Raw genomic sequence first — 20,508 nt, forward strand, 5'->3', positions numbered from 1 at the left:
TTTGAGTTTTAACGATAAAGACAAAATAAAAGGTAAAATGAATAGTACCAGAATTGACTTTTTAGTGTAAAATATGGTTTTTTGTTAAAGTGAATAGTAATGGGAGCTTTTCGTTAAAGTTCCCTTTTAAAAAAGGTCATTCACACGCGGATAATAATGTGATTGAATTAGTTGTCAAATGATTGTTTTTTTTTTTTTTTTACACGTTCAAAACATCTTAAGAGGCGTGTAATGCTGGTTATAAAAATGGTCACTTGCACGCGGATAATAATGTAATTAAATTAGTTGTCAAATGATTGTTTTATAAAAAAAAGTCATTCGCACGCGGATAATAATGTGATTAAATTAGTTGTCAAATGATTGTTTTTTTTTTTTTTTTACACGTTCAAAACATCTTAAGAGGCGTGTAATGCTGGTTATAAAAATGGTCACTTGCACGCGGATAATAATGTAATTAAATTAGTTGTCAAATGATTGTTTTATAAAAAAAAGTCATTCGCACGCGGATAATAATGTGATTAAATTAGTTGTCAAATGATTGTTTTTTTTACACATTCCAAACATCTTAAGAGACGTGTAATGCTGGTTATAAAAATGGTCACTCGCACGCGGATAATAATGTAATTAAATTAGTTGTCAAATGATTGTTTTATAAAAAAGGTCATTCAGACGCAGATAATAATGTGATTAAATTAGTTGTCAAATGATTGTTTTTTTTTATTTTTTGGGAAACTAATGAAAATGGCTTGAAAACTTTGAGTTTTAACGATAATGACAAAATAAAGGGTAAAGTGAATAGTACCAGGATTGACTTTTTAGTGTCAAAATGTGGTTTTTCGTTAAAGTGAATAGTACTGGAAGCCTTTCATTAAAGTTCCCTTATAAAAAAGGTCATTCGCATGCGGATAATAATGTGATTAAATTAGTTGTCACAATGAGTTAGCAATAATGTGATTCAATCAGTTGTTTATTAAATATTATTTTCTCTATTTTAAACACATTCAGAACATCTTAAGAGGCATGTAATGCCGGTTATAAAAAAAAAGTCTTTCGCACATGTTTGTACCATACTTGACCAATCCCGAAACTACTAAGCACCGGTCAACAGTATACCGTCAAGGAGCCACAAGATTTTTCCTCCAACCAGGAGGCCAATCACAACGCGACACGTGTCGGTATGAGAGGCCAATCACATCGCAACACGTGTCGATATCAGAGGCCAATCACAACACGACACATGTCAATGTCAAAACAAAGCTAGAAATTCTCTTCTATAAAAGGGGATCATTCTCCCACATAATCCCTAATGTCATTTGTACTAAACTATTCACTATAACTCACTAAAAGAGAGCTTGAACCTATGTATTTGTGTAAACCCTTCACAACTAATGAGAACTCATCTACTCCGTGAACGTAGCCAATCTGGGTGAACAACGTACATCTTGTGTTGTTTGCTTCCCTGTCTCTATTCATTTACATACTTATCCACACTAATGATCAGAGCAATCTAGCGTAGGTCACAAACTTGACATTTTCTGTTGTACCAAAGTCCTCGCCGATTTTGTGCATCAACAACACAAGAATAATAACGTGATTAAATTAGTTGTCAAATGATTTTTTTTTTTTTTTTTTTAACAAATGATCCATACACAATGTATTGTCCCTTGATAATTTCTATCTGTTGATCTTCTTCAATTCATCCGATCCAACGATCGTAAAATAAAAAGGTGTGTGAAAAGTAAAATAGGGTGTGTGGATATCACACCCCTAATAAATACCATTTGATACAAATGATTAAGCATATTTTCATTCAAACATTTATGTGAATGAAAATTATATTTGATGAGTCGTGACTATTCATGAATAAGATTGTGATTGTTCAAATAAAGAGAGGGCACAATATTTGCCTTTGATTGAATCGATGCAGCTATTGACTCTTCAAAAAATGATGCAACTATATTGAAGAGTCAAACGCAACTATTCTGAAGAGTCACTTCTACATCTATATAAAGACCTCATCATACCTTTGCCTTTTGATTGAAGAGATGCAACCACTGACTCTTTAAGAAAAGGCACAACTATTTTGAATAGTCACTTCTACATCTATATAAAGGCATCATCATATTTTGTCATAAGTGAATTAACTTAGGGGAGTTATGCAAGTTCATTTGTCGCATCATACATACCATACTTAGAGATTAAGTGAGTCTTTAAGAGAGTTCAACATAACAGTGGTTTGTTGGAGCCTTACGATATGGTGTGCTACTTTCGTAAGGATGAGGTCGTTGTATTCTAAATAAGTGCCGATCAATCAGAAACACTGTAATGGGGATGTAAATGTGTTAAGAAGAGAGAACTAAGTTCTTAATTCGACCACATTTTCAAGTTCTTCATGTGCATTTAGCATTGTGTTTGTTTTTGAGTACGAGGTCTTGGAGAAAGGATATTGAGAGTAGACTTGATATGAAAGAGGATCACAAAAACAATAAAGGGTCTCATATATGATCATAGCTTAGACCAAATCGCCACAAGGAGATAATATTCACCATAAGATGAAACTAAATGAGAAGAAAAGGTAAAAGGCGGAAGGAAGCAGAGGCGCTCCACATCCTCCCCTCCATTAGTAGGTGTAGTTTACTCACCACCCTCCGTATTATTATTGGATGACCTTAAACTTTGATATTTATGTCAATCTACTACATAAATCTCGATAGTTGAGTCGTTAACAAGTTTAATTTACACAACATAAAAAACTATTATGATGACAAACAAAACAACTTAACAATGCTACTTATTTCTCTCAGATCAGATTGGTATTTTATATATAATAGGGAATTGTTATTGACACTTCAAAAATCTCATTTTGTACTTCAAACTTTTTATAATAAAAAAGAAAAATACACTTATGAGGAGTGTAGAATGAGATTTTTTAGATGCTAATAACAGTATATAATATAAATTAGATTTGTTTACCACCAAATATGTGATGTGATCTTAAAATGTAATAATGCTCATCGTCTGATTAGGGTGACGAACAAGTTCGAACTCTAATAAGTGTTCTGAAAGTCGACCTAGGCGGCGCCTAGGCACTGAACGGTGGAGGGCCGCCCCGATTTAGACCAAAACGCTGATGAAAATCGCGAGGGTCATTCCTTTAATGATATCCATCAGAGAAAGAACATCAAACAGTTTCTGTATATAAAACTCCAACAGAATCTCCCTACTTTTTTATCTGATTTTTTTCTTAGTAAAAGTGACTAGTTACTCAGTCCTGCAATGCCTCTTCTACTGCAGTGGAGAGTTGAGGCCCTCTTGAGAAGACAGTGAGTGGAGAGGTTGGTGCCTGTTGGAAGAAATAGAGGGTTGTTTCCTGAACGACGGCCTCTTACCAAGGTGGTGCAGCGTTCTCTTTGCGTAGAGTGACTGAAACACCGGCGATGCATTCTCCTTGAACTTGAGAATTAGGAAGAAGAGAACGCGGTACATTACAAGAATGGCTACAATAGCAACCAAGTCCCACCACTTGGAGTGGTCTATTGGTATCCCAAACATATGTTGGACGATATACTCGCCTGTAAGGTTTGGCTCACCGGGTATCATGGGCTCAAACTCAAGGCCAATGAAATCGTTCTTGTAGGAACCCTGCATGTCAAATTACAATACAAATGAATACCATCTGATTTTACACTTCATTATCATTGTGACAAGTAGTGATAAGAGGTAGATGGTTCACAAAGATTTACCTGTATTGCCCATGAGCCATAGCTGAGATATGAAATTGGGTAGCGCCAGAATGGCTTAGGAAGATCCGGCAGCAAGCGGAAGAAACCCGAGGTCATCATCAGGATGCCCTGCATGCACAACCATTTAATTGAGGATAGACCAGGAAGGATAGATATGATGACGGGACAGAGAAAAGGAAAGCTTATCAAACATTTGAGTGTATCTTCTTACCATGATTCCAGCTCCTGTTATTATACCCATTAGGAAATTGGGAACCATAGAAGCGACAACCATCATGAGGCTCTCTATCACCGAAATGCAGAGATATATATTGAGACAGAAGTACACATAATGCGAAAACTCCGGTCGAAATTTCACCAGATGATAAGTAATAGTCCCAGTACTAAGAGTAACTGCAGCCAAGAATGGGAATGAAGAGAGGAAGTTGGAAATGATGAAAACCGAAACTCCATAATACCCATTGAGCCTTTCTCTATAAAACACCTGTTTGCAAGAAGAAAACAAGGCATGAAAAGGCGAAAACTACCACAGAAATGTCTTGCTATTTCACCATTGCTATATGAGTACTCATATCTGTGTTGCATTAGCTTACCTTCATTTCCTCTATGAAAGATGGGAATCCTCCAATGGACATAAACGTCATAAAGCCGGTTATAAACGCACCACATGCTGCCCGGGCAAAGATTGCAGTATAGCCGTGGCCAACTTCAAAATAGATCGTACCAACACATATTGATACAAATATGTAGATGATTATCCTTAACCAGTAATACCCCACATCTCTAGACATGTTCAGAGACGACCTTCGCAGCAAGGTTGAAAGTTGCTTCCACCAACTTGCTTGACTTCCACTTTTCAAATCAATAACATGTCCCTCCTGCAACACATAGACTACTTCATATATGTTTCCAGTGATACCAAGTCAACGCATATAATGCCATATCAATGTCATAACACTGCAGAAGGAAATGTGAATAAAGAGCTCAAGTTGGAAAAGTTACAATTTCTGATATTTCTTGCATCCTGGCTCTCGCTTTATTTGCATATTTTGAACGTTTGTATTTCTCGACTAGCCTAGCTTTGATCTCTGATGTTGCCAAATTCATGAGAGGGTCTGCTGATGTTGGTACATCCTACCAATTCAGACACAAAGATACAACTAGTATGAGAAAAGAATACCCAAAATATTTCATTTGAAACATAAAATCGAATAACCGTGTTGCATAAATCCTGCGTAAAAGAACTGAGTTAGAATTAATACGCACCCGAATTCTTTGAGATCCTTTCAGTGTGGCAGTCACAACGTCAAAGTCCGAATTTATGCAACGTAGAAAGTGGTCAGAAGGATTTCTTCTACTAGGACATGGGACACCTGCTTCAGCGAAAAACTACAAAAATCAAAGCGGAATTAGCATTAGTCACAAGAAAAGAAAAATGGGGTTCAAAAACTCATTCATTGACGATATAAAAATACTGGTAACAGGGTGCCAAGATTCCCTCTCTTACATCAATAGCAGTCTTTGCTTCTCCAAAATAAACAGTTTCACCACCAGATAGTAAGAAGAGGTCGTCAAAGAGTGCAAATACTTCACTACTTGGCTGGTGAACAGATGAAACAACCGTTCTTCCATCGCGAGCAATGCTTCGAAGTGTTTGAATAACGAAGAAAGCGGAGGCACTATCAAGGCCACTAGTAGGTTCATCAAGAAATAATATGCAGGGCCTTGTTAGAATTTCAAGTGCAATGCTTACTCTCTTCTTTTCCCCTCCACTAATACCTCTCAAGTGCCAGTTTCCAATTGATCGGTCGGCACACTCCAGGAGCCCCATTTCCATAATTGTTCCCTCCACAATGCTCGTAACCTCTTCTCTGGTAAAATTACTCGGAAGCCGCAAATGAGCCGAGTACGTTATGGTTTCTCTAACTGTGAGTGTGCCCAACAATACATCCTCTTGTGTGACATAAGCCTGGAATTGCACGTAGTTTATAGTGAATTAGGAGGATGTATATGCTTAAACAATGGCAACAAAATTCTGTTCGATAGTAGTAACAATGCTTCTAAAAAAGTGAAGGCCAATCTGCTCTCGTAGCTCAGTTGGTTAGAGCACCCGTTTAGTAAGCGGGAGGTCTTGAGTTCGACTCTCAACGAGAGCAAACACGTAATGTAATTCTCATTTTTTTAATTTTGCATATAAGCAACTGGAAACAGAAAGCTATTACTTACAACAGCGCCATATGCCAGTCTTTTCTTCTTCCCATTAAACAAAATATTTCCGGTCATAACAACATTTCTTGAGAGTCTACCTGCGTCGCATAAACAAATACAATTTTAGTAAAAATAACTTCATACGTATTATTTTATTCTCCAAAACACGTCATAGCAGACGTTAGGGAATCGAACACAAAATCTCTAGTACGGAGGCCATGTTTTTAACCTTTTCAACTACAGGTCCGTTATTCCGACGAGTTGAAAGAAACACGAAATTAGTTTTGGGTTTTAAAGTTTTTCCTTCCCCTGAAGGACTGTAAATGGAATGTAGACCTTGTTTGAATAAATACACACTAAAAAGAAAAAAGAAAAAAGAAAAATAATAAAAGCCTTTAAAACTAGTCACTCAGCATTCAATTTTTTTCTTTTTGCCTATCTGCCCCCTTTCTAACCAGTGATGATATGAAAAGAAAAGAAATAAAAGACTAGCGGCCAGAGTCTGGTTTGCATTCAAGTGCAATTGGTGGCTCTTTAATGGGTAACAAGTGGGACAAGACTTCACCTTGGATTGGACAAATTAAGTCCAGCTTAGGTTAATATGGAAACATTTTTGTTGACAACGGTTAAACAATAATAATGCTCAGCATCTTATTCATTGCTGTTAGATAAATTTAAATTTTAAAATCTATGAAATAAATTTATTAAATTAAATTCATCTTATGATAATTAATAGATGGCAAGGGGGGCCAGCAAATGCACAAAGAACCTTTTTTTAATGGAACAAATGGAGTTAACACTAAAGACGTTAATTTTGGCCAAATTACATCACTTTTGGGTGGTGTAAAGATTATTAACAAGTGTAAATTACATAGCAAACCCCAGAATATTTCCTAAATAATGGGTTTTTATATAAATTGGCCAAAGGAGTAATATTTAACAAATAAACAACAAAAGTGAAAAGTTTTGATTTTATCTACAAAGGATGATGCAGATTTTGTGCTACCTCTACCTGTGCTGCTGTGCATTCATCTATGGAAGATCACAAAAGAGGGGAGAGAGAGAGAGAGAGAGAGAGAGAGAACCTGCTAAAGTATCAAGAAGAGTTGATTTTCCAGAGCCAGAAGGACCCATGATAGCCATGATCCTACCAGGCTCAGCAAACCCACTCAACCCATTGAGCAACCTCTTTGTGGGTGCTTCCCTTCTGAAGTTTGGAAGCACCGCACTTAGATCCTCCCACACCAAATATGCACCTCTTCCACTTCCACTTCCACCGCCACCAACACCACCACTACGACCACCGCCTGCCGCCTCCGTCTCCATCTTTCCTTTTTGTTTCTATAAAATCCTACCTTATAAGCCAAGGCCTCAAAACCCCAGAAGATAAAAGAAAACGTAGATCACATATAAAGAGAGAAAAACTTTGCATGTGTCCATGTAGTGTGGTTGGAGCGGATAACAATCAACTACCTATTAATGCTAGATAGCTGCCTGCCCGCCCTGCCCTGCCCTGTTATGAGATATGGGAGGAGGAGCATGAAGAATTAATGAGGGGAGAGAGAGAGAGAGAGAGAGAGAGAGAGAGAGAGAGAAATTGATTCATTCAAAGAAGGTTGGTTCCTTCTGGTGGGTGGAAAGCGAAGGGAAATAAATGTTACACACAGAAATAATGACAGTGTGTATGGACTGGAGCAACAGCAAAACTTGGTCATGGTGAATTTGTGATATTGCAGATTGCTCCTTCTCCTCTATCTTCCAACCAATATTAAGACTTATTTCACATTTGTGTCTACATTGCATGTGTTCAGAAAAAAGTTGTTTTGAAGACTTTTTTGGGAGAGATTGGGGTCACTTGACCCATCTTTAATTACATTGTGTGATGATAAGTTGGACGTTGCATGTTGCTGACTATTTGGTTACATTTAGTACGTGAAAAGGAATTTAAGAAACGTGAATACCAAAGGCGCTGGAGGGCTTCACTTCCCCTCTATTTTCCCATGTGTCAAAAAACCATTTTCAAAGCGAACTTACCAAACATGAGAAAAACAACAATTTCTCATTCCCAAGCTCCATTTCTCATATTATGTTTCAGATTAAGTACTATACTTTTGCCATAACAACAGTTACCCGTGTCACTTTTCGCTAAGCGTTATTTATGTCACTTCAACTTATGTAAAGATTAGAATATAGATTTTTTTTTTTAAGGGAAGTATGATTGACACTCCAAAAATCTCATTATATACTCTTCACAAATGTATTTTTCTTTCCTAATATAGAAAATTTGGAGTGTAGAATGAGATTTTTTGAATGCTAATAACAATTCCCTTTTTAAATTCTAATTTTCTAAATCGTAGTTCATAGAGGACGTTAATGAAGCAAAATTTAAAGAAGGTTTCCTACTAACCATTTAGATTCTCTCCTATGTGAGAGCTCTTCCCTCCCTCTGTGGGGGGTTTTCACTCCTTTTGTGAGAGAATTTTAACAGCTTGAATTTCTCACCCTCCCTTCCGTTACTCCTTCCCTTTCTTCAATATCTCCATCCAATTGACGTTTTGAGAGTCAGTGGCTAAGAATGTTTCTTTTTAATATCTACATTCTTTTCATACCTTAGGCCATCTCCAACCGAAAGCTGGCCAGATGGCTAAATGAGCCCTTTGGCCTTCCATGATATTAATATTTTAATGAACAGTACATGGTCATATTTCTTACCATCTCCAACCGAGGGCCAAAGGGCCACAGGGCTCGTTTTAGCCATGTCACAAAAAATCGTCTCCAACCGAGGGCCAAACATAATTTATTATTTAAAAACTACAACTTAAATTCAAATCCAACGGCTAAGTGACGTCAACAAGCTGTTGGATTTGAATTTTTTTTTTTTTTTTTTTTGTGGATATTGGACTATAATTCACACAACTTTGAATTCAATCTATTTCAATTCAAGTTTGCAATGAATTCCAACTTTAGATCCTATTCGGATTCCAACTGTGGGCCCTCATCCAATTCCAAATTGGAAGAAAAATGGGCACAAAATGAGACGAGAAGATGACGAGTCTGATGAAGAAGATGAAGCATGGCGCAACGCACAAAACAGAGCAGCAACCATGGTGTGTCAGCCAACTGCGCAACAAACTCATTGGGGTGGCTTTGTTGCTGGTCCTTCTTACAAACCACGAAACAGAATGATGACGCATGCCAATCTGATGAACAACTACTTCAACCTCAACTTGGTGTACACAGAAAAGGATTTCAGACGTCGCTTCCGGATAAGGCGTCATGTCTTCAAGCGTTTACTTCATGATGTCCAGCAGGTCAATCCATACTTTCAACAGAAGCAGGAAAGAGCAGGCCACGCTGGTTTTTCACCTCATCAGAAGGTTACTATTGCACTTCGAATGATAGCATATGGCTCCTCAGCTGATCCGATGGATGAAACTCATGGTATATCTGAGTCTTCATGCCTTGATACTCTTGAACAATTCTATGTCACAATTGTTCAGGTTTACAAAGACAAATACCTCCGCGAGCCAAATCAAGAAGATCTGGATCGGCTCATTCACAAAGCTGAAGATCGTGGATTTCCGAATATGATAGGGTCATTAGACTACATGCATTGGGATTGGAATAATTGTCCCACCAGATGGCAAAGAGGCTTTTACGAAAGGTTGAGAATGCCAACTGTTGTGTTAGAGGCAATTGCCTCGTACGACACATGGATCTGGCATGCTTTATTTAGAGTCCCTAGATCCCAAAATGACATTACAGTTCTTGGCCGTTCACCCCTCTTCAATAGCCTGACAGAAGGTAAAGCACCTTAACTTGACTACTACATCAACGATCGTCTGTACAATATGGGGTATTACTTGGCAAATGGCATCTACCCAAAGTGGGCAACACTTGTTCAAGCAATTCCAAACCCTAGGAATGACATCAAAAAGTTGTTTACCTTACACCAAGAGGCATACCAGAAAGATGTTGAGAGAGCTTTCGGTATTCTACAAGCACGGTAGAAGATCACCAGCGAACCGGCAAGAGGGTGGAATCGAGAAAATTTGGACTCCATCATGATGTCTTACATCATATTACACAATATGATTGTGGAGGATGAGCGAGATGGGTATATTGATGGATAGTTTGATGACGACCAAGACGATACAAATAGGTCAAGAATGGCTCGTGCAAAAATATATGATGGGCCTAATTTGCCTTTCAATCCAAGAACTGGTAGTATCTCAATAAATGAGTACATAAGACGCTATAGAATGATACGTTCCCATGCCACAAACAAGTACCTACAACAGGATCTTGTTGCACATCTTTGGGCCAAAAATAGCATGGAGTAGGCGATGGGCCAAAAATAGCATGGAGTAAGCGTTTAAGTTTTATGTTATTAAATGTTTTTAAAAATATTGTTTAAGTTTTATGTTGTTAAATGTTTTTAAAAATGTTGTTTAAGTTTCATGTTGTTAAATGTTTTTTTTTATAATGTTATGTTGTTTAAGTTGTTTAAGTTTTTTAAAAAATATTTGTTCATGTTGTTTAAGTTGTATTTGTTTCATGTTAATTAATGTTATGTAATGTTTAAGGGAATTGTTATTAGCACTCCAAAAATCTCATCCTACACTCTAAACTTTTTATATTAGGAAAGAAAAATACACTTTGTAAGGAGGATAGAATAAGATTTTTTGAGTGCCAATAACATTTCCCATGTTTAATGGTTTAGAAGGTATAAGGGGAGAAAAAATTTGTATTATAAAAAATAAAAAAAATAAAAAAAAATTGTTAAAAAAATAAAAAATAAATAAAAAAAAATTAAATAATAGCTAGCTGACGTCAGCAGCTAACCGTTGCTTTTTTTAATTTCAGCCCGTCTCAAGGCCGATTGGCTGGCTGGTTTGGGCCTGCCGGTTGGCCCTATAGCCATTTTTTGTCCAGTTAGGCCCACGAGCCCTCGGGACTGGCTCTCGGTTGGAGACCGTTTTCGGGCTAGTTTCGGTCTTCTGGTCCTCTGGATCCTTCGGTTGGAGATGGCTTTAGTCCCCATCTTGCAGCCCCTTTCCCTTAACCCCACCCCTTCCATATTTCCATCACCAACCTACACATCAGTCCATTTCAACCATTTTCTTCTCCACCATCTTCCCTTTCTCATACCCAAAAATTAGATCTTAAAGTTTTGGACCCAATATGGAATTTCGATTGTTGTATTTTAAAATTTTCTTTTACTGTGGGTATAGCTTATTTACCATGACAATTTTACTACAGGCTTTATTTGCTCGTTAGAAAAAGTACAAACTTGCCACAAGCATAATAAGCACGTAGTGAATAACCATTTTTTACCACAGACAAATATAGTTCGCTGGAAAATAATAGTGAATGACCACACACAAAGTTTTCACGTTATAAATATAATAAGCCACCATGGGGAATGCTCGTGGTCAATATTGTTGTATCCACAATGCCTTTTTGTTATTTACAACGGACATAATGTATGAAAGAATCATGCGTAATTAAAAAATTTGGAGAATGAGAGACACCAAAAGTTTTCAAAATTTCAAACATCTATAAAATTTGAAATTTTCACAACACTCCCACTGTCCCACACACTTCTTAAAATCTATACTAATATTAACAAACACTACTTATCAATTAAAACCACATGAAATTACGGTTTTGACTCTCTACAAATAATAAAATTAAAAATTATTAAAACCCGGATAAATATGTCAAACACAAAAAAGTGAAAAACACAAATTAAAAAAAAAAAATAAATAAAAAAGCCATTAAAAAAAGAAAGAAAGATAAGATAGACACAAACCCACGTGTATCCTCTTAATCTTCTCTTTGCAGTAGACATGGGATTCAAATTCATACCTTAAAAAAAAAAAAAGGAGTTTTAACGAAAAGCCCGCGGTACTGTTCACTTTAACGAAAAACTACATTTTTACACTAAAAAGTCAATCCTTGTACTATTCACTTTACCCTTTATTTTGTCATTATCGTTAAAACTCAAAGTTTTCAAGCCCTTTTCATTAGTTTTCCTAAACAAAAAACTACACGTCTTACAGTATTTTCCCTTCACGCGCAGTAACTTCCCACTTAATAAATCCCGATCAGCAAGTGGCATTTTAGGTATTAAGCTCTTATATGACGGCGTGGGTTCAAACTTTATCGGTAGCTAATCTAACAAAATCTATCATTTCATAAAAAATAAAAAATAAAAACCGATCAGTTGTGATTATTTGCACCAGAAAAAGAAAATTAAAAATTTCCAAGCTCCAACCATTCAAAAAGTAAAATTTTCTGCATGAACCTTTCTCAGCGCTTTGTTGTTTTTTGTATCACTAACCTTTAGCTTTTCTCCTACAAAATGTATAATTTATTCTTTGTATATGCAATGCTAGTTTGGTGCTACATGCTCTAGGTTGGAGTTTGTTCTGTATACTGTATTACTGTTCAAATTTTTACTGATTAATTTTTGGCTTCATTGTTTGTCAAAGCTTTATGAATGTGTGTGGACTTATCGATATACAAATGATCATCTAATCTAACAAATTTATCGTTTGATGAAAAAAGGATATACAACTGATCTACCCGTAAGAATATGAACTCTATGCAAGTTGTAGGAAACAATAAAACTATAAAGGAATGATCTGTGTATATTTGAGTCATTTGATATAGCCATATGAGTGTATCCACTTGGTTTGTATCACAACGATTATGTTTTCTTTCCGTATTTACTTCTCTTACTTGAGATCAAATTAGTATATTTCCACCCAAGGAGTATAAGATTTTTTTTTTTTTTCTCTGTGCTTATGTCTGTGCAGATAAAGAAAGCAATTAGCGATGTTTGAGCATTAAGGGCCAAATGTCTCCCAAAGGACATTGTTTGGCGTGTTCAAGGAAAAGTAAACTTCTAAAAGCATCTCCAACTAATGCTTCAAATTGCCAAGGAGACGTATAACAGTAAAAAATGATATCTAATTTTATTCCAACCCATCAACCAAAAGCTGATGTGGATTGAAGGCTTGGTGGGAGGCGTCAAAAGTGCCACCTCAAAATTCATATGCCAAATATTATTTTAGTGTTTTTTTTTTTTTTTTTTTTTTGACTTTTGGACTAGCCTTGCATTAAATGCTTGGTATAAGTGTAGCTATTTATATTTCTTTTAGTATTTATTATGATTTGAAAAATTAATATATTAAAATATAAAATTATATTTTAGACACATAGGTTGGAGATGTAATTTTAACATGATGTCAAATTGTCACGTAGATCATCAAATTGAAATTTGGTGTTCAATATTTGATGTCTCTTTTGGAGATGTTATAAGCTGTAAATGGAGGTGTATTCATACTTGATAGATAGTTTCATATTTCTTAGGACAAATCATTGGTTTTATACCTAAATTTGTTTTAGTTTAGTGTGCTGATTGTAATTCCTTTTGAATATGTGAGTATTTAAGAAATTATTGTATTATAGTAAATTTTCAATTTTGTTGGTTTTTATATATTATTTTTAAGAATTAATTAATTTTATTTAAATTTTTCGAAAACTTTTATAACGAGCATTGGCCGTGGTCAATTAGTGATCCACAATAGTCATAGTGCGTGATGCTAGATTCCAATACCATGGGTTAGGTCTGTGATTTTTATTTAATTGATAACGCAGTTTGCCAGTGGTAGAAATTCAAACTTTTTATCACATCCAAAATCTTAATGGGCTTGTCCGTGGTGGATTGCAATTTACCACGGGCATTCACCATGGTAGATGTGGGTTTTTCTTCTATGCTTGTCATTTTTGGGTTGATTTTGTTGTGTCTTGGTATTTGCTGATCCGCTATGGATTTGGTTTCTCCATGGCAGCTATTCCAGTGATTGCTAGCCAAAGACATGTGGTGTCAAGTTGTTTCTATTTAATGGGGATTAAGATTTTTTCAGCTATTTTTGCTTTTGGGCTTACTGCTTTTGATGTATTCTTGTTTTCGTTGATGCTGGTGTCTCTCTTAGTCTTTCTCACATTTGTGGATTTCACGTCTGTGGTGTTGGGTCAGATCGTTCGAGAGTCATGTTTGCCTCATCCCTTGATCACTTGAAGATGACATGTTTGACTCATCCTTTGATCGCTAGAAGATGACACCTATTGCTAGTTCCAGTAGGATGCTACGGCACCATCTTCTATAGATCTCCTATCGAGACTTCGGTCTCCTCTTTGGCTCACCAATTTCCAACAGCGGGAGTTGCAGGAAGATTGAAGAACTTGCTAGGATTTCTTTGTCCTTTGCTTTTTCCTGTTATGGGTTCCAACTTCCAAATTATGTGCTGGGCCCAAACTTTTGTTTGTATGGAGGGTTTTTTTTCTTTTGTTTTGTAATTACTTTTGTTTTTGGACCTTCTTCTTTGTAATCTTTCATTGTTGGTAGTGAAATTACTCTTCACCGAAAGAAAAAAAATGAGGCAAAATTTTAATTGGAGTGAACATTTTATATCTGATCTATGGGGAAAAATGTTGAACCGGCTAGTATTGGAAATGGAAGGTTATGTAGGACTTACCTATGAAACTAATTAGGGCCCAATAACTATTGGATCATATATTATTGGGATCCTTGAACCTTGGTCCAGTCCACCATCAAATCTTTGAAGAGGAATCCTCCAATTGATTTGTAGCTAGCCTCTTAGGCGACCGTTCACTCCTCTCTCCACCAACCCCATAAGAAAGGATGGCAAATACCCATTGGTTATGGGTAACCGCGGTTACCCGTCCATTTAAATTTTACGATTACAGTTATGGGTAATTGTTTAGATAAATAAACGGTTATGGGTATAACTATTTACCCGTGAAATTTAAATGGGTGGTTATGGGTATTAACCATGGTTATAAACGGGTAACCGTTTACCTGTTTATTTTATATATGTAAAATTAACACAAACCATGTTCCATATTGACAAAACTTAGATCAATGCTATTGACTATAGTGCATGGTTTCTGTAGCTAATATAATATAGTTTTCCTTAACCACTTTAAATTTCATGGTCCATTATATATATATATATATATATATATATATATTAATTATGTTAGTACTTTACATTCTGAGTTAAATAACCCAAGAATACTGTTTTTAACAGTTTTTGTAACTCAAGAATACTTAGCAAATTTTATATTACCTTCATTGATAATTGTTAAAAATCTAGTCAGTAAACTATTATTTCAATTATTGGAATGGTATAGGGACTTGAGAAATTAAAATGCGGAAATGTATGATGAATATACCTATAACGGTGTTTAATTGTCAGAAAAAGAAAATTATGACAAATTTTTCTTTTTTAATTTTCAAGTTGTTAAAAAAATACGTAGACTGGTGAAAAAGGAGTAAATGGTAAAAAAATAAAGGATAAAAGGGTTAAAAAAAGATAAATGGGTAAACGGGTACTAAACGGTTATGGTTAAATGGGTACGCGGTTATAGGTATGGTTAACCGTTTATAAACGGTTATGGGTATGGGTATAACCAAATAGGCAATTATCCAACGGGTAAACGGTTATGCGGGTATGAGAATTAACAGTCATGGATAAATAATCATAGTTACCCGCCCGCCATAACCGTTGTCCATCCTACCCATAAGTACCTGCTCTCTAGAAGGTTAGAAACTTTTCATAGTATGCTACTCTGAACAGCTTCGCAATGTAGCATTGCTGGCGAAGTCATGAATTGTTGGAGAAGGGGTGAATTTAAAATAGTGTAAGGTTAAATAAAATGTAGACAGCTAAATTCTTTTTAGATAATATAGAACATTAATGTTGTTCATAATTTACCAATACTAATAAGTTACAATTGTTGCCAATGAAGTTTTATATCATGAAAACGTCACATAATAGGCTCATTACCAATAAAAGCAAATACATCTCTCTCAATGTAAACAATCATGCTATCACTCAATCATTGATCTCTCATTTTGTTACGCAATAGTGTTTTCACAATATTATAGTAGAAAAAATTCTCCCCACCAAAGCGGTTGCAAATGATAACACCAAAGTCAATGTAAGAAACGTATACACTAACTGGCATACTAGATTTCAAAGTATATACAAATAAGTTTGACAGTTGGACCATGAAAGCTAGTTTCATAGAATGCCAAAATCATCGAAGCAATTTAATATGACAACCCTGCCGCTCACTTTGCCTAACAGATAAACCACTTATGCAACGAAACAAAACCCTAAAATCTAATCCCTAAAGCCTTAAACCTAATTAAGCCTTTGCTCGATAGAGCCTTTGATGGTTCACCGGTAAGATTTCACACACGACGCGCCTTTTTTTTTTTTCCTTGGTGCAAAATGCTTGCGTAGCGAAACCTTTGCTTCGAGCAACTCTCTCCGTCGCGCAAAGCATCTCACAAAACCTTAAGGTTGACTAGTTTTGCCCGACCAATTAAAATTTTTGTCGGATAAAATCGTTTTACCCAACAAATTTTGGTTCGTTGCACAAAATTTAGTAGAGCAAATAGTTATTTCTAGTAGTGTGTGCCTCCAAGTCATTTTTGGTTTAATATACTGATTTATTCATTTATTTAAATGTTAAAGTAACTTTTACAAAAACGATAATAGAATAGAAGGAATCAAATCTAAATATGCACAAGTAAACGCCCTTAATCACCTATACCACTAAAAAAACAAACAAAAACTGAATGCTTAGATATATGACATAAATACTTGTCTTGTAATTCGATTGGAGTAAATACCATTTACATATAACATATGTGGTTAATTTCACAGAACATCATCATCAACATGACATTTAAATTATGGATGCACACTCTTCTTCACTTTTCCGTCGACTCGTACAACTCCAAAATTGATCGAAATCTTTTCTTCCTCGGCCTGAAACTCACTTCATCTTCCTCTTCCTCATCATTTTCAGCAATTAAAATTTTATATTTCCACCACGACACCCCCTTTTCACGCTTATCATCATCAATGTCGCGACAAGCTGCTGCTCTGCTGACACCGTTGCATTCATCTCCGCCGTTGTTTGTATCGCAATCGAAGTACTCAGCTGATGCTGATGATCCATTCAGTTGTAACAGAAGCTTTACCTCGTTTATTTCCAGCTCTGAGAAACCATTTGGGATCAATGGCTTCTTTCCGCCCTTGTTGCTACCTGTTGTTGTAGAAGTTGTTGATTTTTCCGTAAGTTAATAACTTAAATTACCTAATGTTAGTTTTGTAGTGTATAATTTATGAGTTAGTAGTAAATTAGTAATAACATAATTAGTTGAGAAACAACGGATATGAAATGAGAGGCTTCATGTGTCGTTGGGTTTATATAGACATTGCAAATTTGAATTAAATTATTATTTTTTAAATGTTGTTATTCAGCATTTCCTGCTTGCATTAGGATTCCTAAGGAGGGAGAGAGTTTTGATATCTTGTTCTTTACTTTTTCTACTAAGACAAGGAAAGTAGAACCAGGTGTTTTTCAATCAAAAGACCATTTTGACCCTGAGCTATTTTAGCCCAATATAAGTTGTTAAACCATTACCTTTGTTCAAAGGTGGGATGGTTTGAGGCCGACTCCATAGGGATAAAGAGTGGAAAGTACTTCTAGGCTCATGTTGGGTCAATTTAAACTTTGCCACTTAAAAGAAAAAGAGGGAGCTTGGTAATGTATATGGGTTCTAGCCACCATTTGGTTGAAATCCAATCCTGTGGAGCCAAAAATAATCAAGAAAAATATGGAGGCGACACGTGGATTCTAGGGTGGAAAAGACAAAATTACCCTCGAGGAATACCAGAACTCCTACGTGCGAGCAGTGGATAATCATGACTCAATCAAGGTCAAAAGTGCTCAAAATAGGTAATTATTGAAAACCTATTTCATCCATCCTCATCAAATCTTCTCCATAAGGTAACCCCCAAATTATTCCTTTCAAATTATATTAATTAGCTAATTAATTGATTTATTACCCAATTAATTTATTAATTAGCTAACTGATTGAAATTAACACCAAAAATACCATATATGGCCGGTCTCCATTCTCCTAATAGGGCCGGTCATAGCCCTATAAATACTACCCCATTTTCTCCAAAAACCTAAGTTCAACACTCTTGCAAAATTCTCCAAATTCTCTAAACATTTTTCCCTCAAATTCAAACTTTGGCATCAGAGGTTCTTCAGCCAAAGCACCCCTGGCCCATTCATCGTGGGCATGTGAGGCTCTTAGCCTTGACCACAGGTATTGATTGTTTTGTAGGTGCAATTTTGTCTAAGAAGAAGAAGGTGGAAATATGCATCCACAAATTGGTGCTTTCATTGAGAGTTTGATTCACACGCTCAAAGAAGACTCTCGCATTCAAAGTTTCTCATTTCTTGTTCATTTGTAGATTTTTCGTATGTTCATATTCTTATATTTTTTTTTTTTTTTTTTTTTTATAAAATTCTTTGAATAAACGTAAAAGAAAAGTGCAATGACTAGAAATTTGGAAAGCGTGACGAACAAAACTTCATACGTTCAAAGATCCAGATCAAATGATGGAGGACGAGACGTAGCCCCACCACAACGATCCACAAGGCTCAATACGATGGCAAGATGAACAACTTTACCATCAAAGAGCACCACCACCATGGCAGCCACGGGGACTACTGTGGCAGTAGGGAGTGGGCTAGCTTCATAGTAGCAAGTGCATGGTGAGCAGGGGGCAGCGAGGAAACCACCAGCCCAAGCCCATGCCACTTTCCAGCAACGTAGACGGCCTTGTCTACTTGGCTCAGGGCCCATGCTACAAGGCAGCCGAGCCTGGCCCAGTGCGAGCTGGCCCAAGCTACTACCCTAGCAGCGTAGGCCCAAGCCTCATCCAATTGGCGCACGGCACAATTTGCAGCCCATGCTATAAGGCAGCCAAGCCAGGCCCAGCCCGAGCCACTACCTCAACAACACAAGCCCAATCAGTTGTGGCAGGAGAAGCAACCTAACGCTCGCGGGCCCAAGGCCAACACGCTTTCGAACAGAGCTCAAGTTCAGCGCCCATGCGCACTGTGAGGGGGCAATACACGCCAACTGCCCGACCTGCTCTTATGGTCCAATCTGAGGCCTAACCCACTCTCATGGCTTACCAAGAAATCACAACCAGTCCAAGATTAGTTCAACCGTCCCAGCTTCAGATTTCTGGACCGACGATTGAACCGAGGGTATTTTCACTCCATTTCTCCGCAAATTTGACATCCCTATTCAAATCTCGCGCTCGGAGTTCATTACACTTCCACTACTTAAGGAGATGTATATTTTCCAAGCTTTTCCAACCCAAAATGGTGAATAACACTTGTCTCGACAAGTCATAGAGTTGACAAGTGCCCTCGTGTAGCAGATTACCTTGGTGAATCAACTCTTGTAGCGTGCCCTAAACAAGGTGTCCCGAAGTAGGACAAAGACAGGCGACGAACCTCTCCGGCAGTGTCCCGGCAGACATCCACTCGACCAATCACGAATCGAACTTTTTGGTAGTGTACATTCCCAACTAGGCCCCCGAGATAGTGTATACTCTCATCTTAGTGCGTGGAGGAGCGTACACTCTCAGTTAGGCCCACGAGCAAACATACACTCACAGTTGGGACCACACTCTGATAATCAACATGAGCAACTTTCCAGGTGAAGTGTTTATTCATTGCAAGGCCCGTAAAGAGCATCATTCACCTCACATCGGAGTAGGCAGCACAGCAGACGGAGAGAGAAGCAATCACTCAATCCAGCCCAAGTTCAACCAGCAGCCTACAAGTTACCCACTCGCCTGCTAGAAACATACCATATGCACCGCACCCGCGGCATAGACAAGCCAAACACATAGAAGAGCAGCCTAGACCAGCAGGTTACCATTGGGGGCAGTCAAAAGCTCCGCTAGCCAACAAAGGCAAATTCAGGAAAAAGTTGAGAGGCTCTTGACCGAACAATTGAGCAATTTCCAACATAACGAAGCTACTGACGAGGTGCTCCGAGAAGACATGACCAACATAAGAGGGTCACTTTCATTGACAAGATCGATCAGATGATACTATCCCACATAGATTGTCAAATACAAAGATTCCTTATATTCCGACAAATGCAGCAGCTCAGCCTAATGGCGCGCCGGGGGCAGACGAGTACCAGAATGACACACCAGCCTAACTACCAAGAACCGGGGGAAGCTTCGTTCTCAACACTCCCGACGATTCAATACTGAAGCAGCACATCGCCGTTAGCGGAGCATCACGGGCCTAGTGGTTCAATTCATCCTGCTACACACAACCTAGCTCAAGCCAGCCCCAACTCTGCTCTCACAGCCGTGCCTACCTGCTCCACGGCTTCCAGTAACCAGTGATCTATCACCATGGCTTATAACTATGCCAATCTTGCAATCTTACCCTGTGGCTCACGCTAACCAAGCCTCAAAAGGGCACATGATGAAACACCTAATGATGGCGCAATAATTCTGGGAACAACTCACTGCGCTTACACCCTTATGTGTGTTCCACAAGTAGTTTGAAGTCTCAAGCAGATCGCCAAACAAGACCTCGTAGGCTGAGGATT

The 20,508-nt window shown here is 37.3% G+C and overlaps 2 protein-coding genes and 1 non-coding gene across 3 annotated transcripts; 2 read left to right on the top strand and 1 right to left on the bottom strand.

Moving 5' to 3' along the window:
* Window positions 1–2,994: 2,994 nt before the first annotated feature.
* Window positions 2,995–7,368, bottom strand: LOC137715071 (ABC transporter G family member 15-like). The gene is made up of 9 exons (XM_068454292.1): window positions 7,037–7,368; window positions 5,970–6,049; window positions 5,251–5,712; window positions 5,010–5,132; window positions 4,746–4,877; window positions 4,337–4,621; window positions 3,955–4,227; window positions 3,744–3,851; window positions 2,995–3,642 (listed from the first exon to the last, which is right to left on the bottom strand). The coding sequence occupies exons 1-9, from the start codon at window positions 7,275–7,277 to the stop codon at window positions 3,286–3,288; spliced, it is 2,061 nt and encodes a 686-aa protein (XP_068310393.1). The 5' UTR covers window positions 7,278–7,368; the 3' UTR covers window positions 2,995–3,285.
* Window positions 5,826–5,899, top strand: TRNAT-AGU (transfer RNA threonine (anticodon AGU)). The gene has a single exon. It is a non-coding gene; the product is annotated as a tRNA-Thr (tRNA).
* A 1,615-nt stretch (window positions 7,369–8,983) lies between the features above and the next one.
* LOC137714411 (uncharacterized) lies at window positions 8,984–9,769 on the top strand. Its single transcript, XM_068453637.1, has one exon. The coding sequence runs from the start codon at window positions 8,984–8,986 to the stop codon at window positions 9,767–9,769; it is 786 nt and encodes a 261-aa protein (XP_068309738.1).
* The last annotated feature ends 10,739 nt before the right edge of the window (window positions 9,770–20,508 follow it).

This window comes from Pyrus communis, chromosome 14 (genome assembly GCF_963583255.1).
Source record: "Pyrus communis chromosome 14, drPyrComm1.1, whole genome shotgun sequence".
Classification (NCBI taxonomy): Eukaryota; Viridiplantae; Streptophyta; class Magnoliopsida; order Rosales; family Rosaceae; genus Pyrus; species Pyrus communis.

What these genes read in the sequence shown, in the direction of transcription:
- LOC137715071 (XM_068454292.1), bottom strand. Translation starts at nt 7,277, where the DNA reads ATGGAGACGGAGGCGGCAGGCGGTGGTCGTAGTGGTGGTGTTGGTGGC. An exon ending in AAGGATCTCAAAGAATTCGG is followed by an intron (nt 4,878 to 5,009) that starts GTGCGTATTAAT and finishes CTGAATTGGTAG; the next exon opens with GATGTACCAACATCAGCAGA. An exon ending in TAACAGGAGCTGGAATCATG is followed by an intron (nt 3,852 to 3,954) that starts GTAAGAAGATAC and finishes TTGTGCATGCAG; the next exon opens with GGCATCCTGATGATGACCTC.
- LOC137714411 (XM_068453637.1), top strand. Translation starts at nt 8,984, where the DNA reads ATGAGACGAGAAGATGACGAGTCTGATGAAGAAGATGAAGCATGGCGC.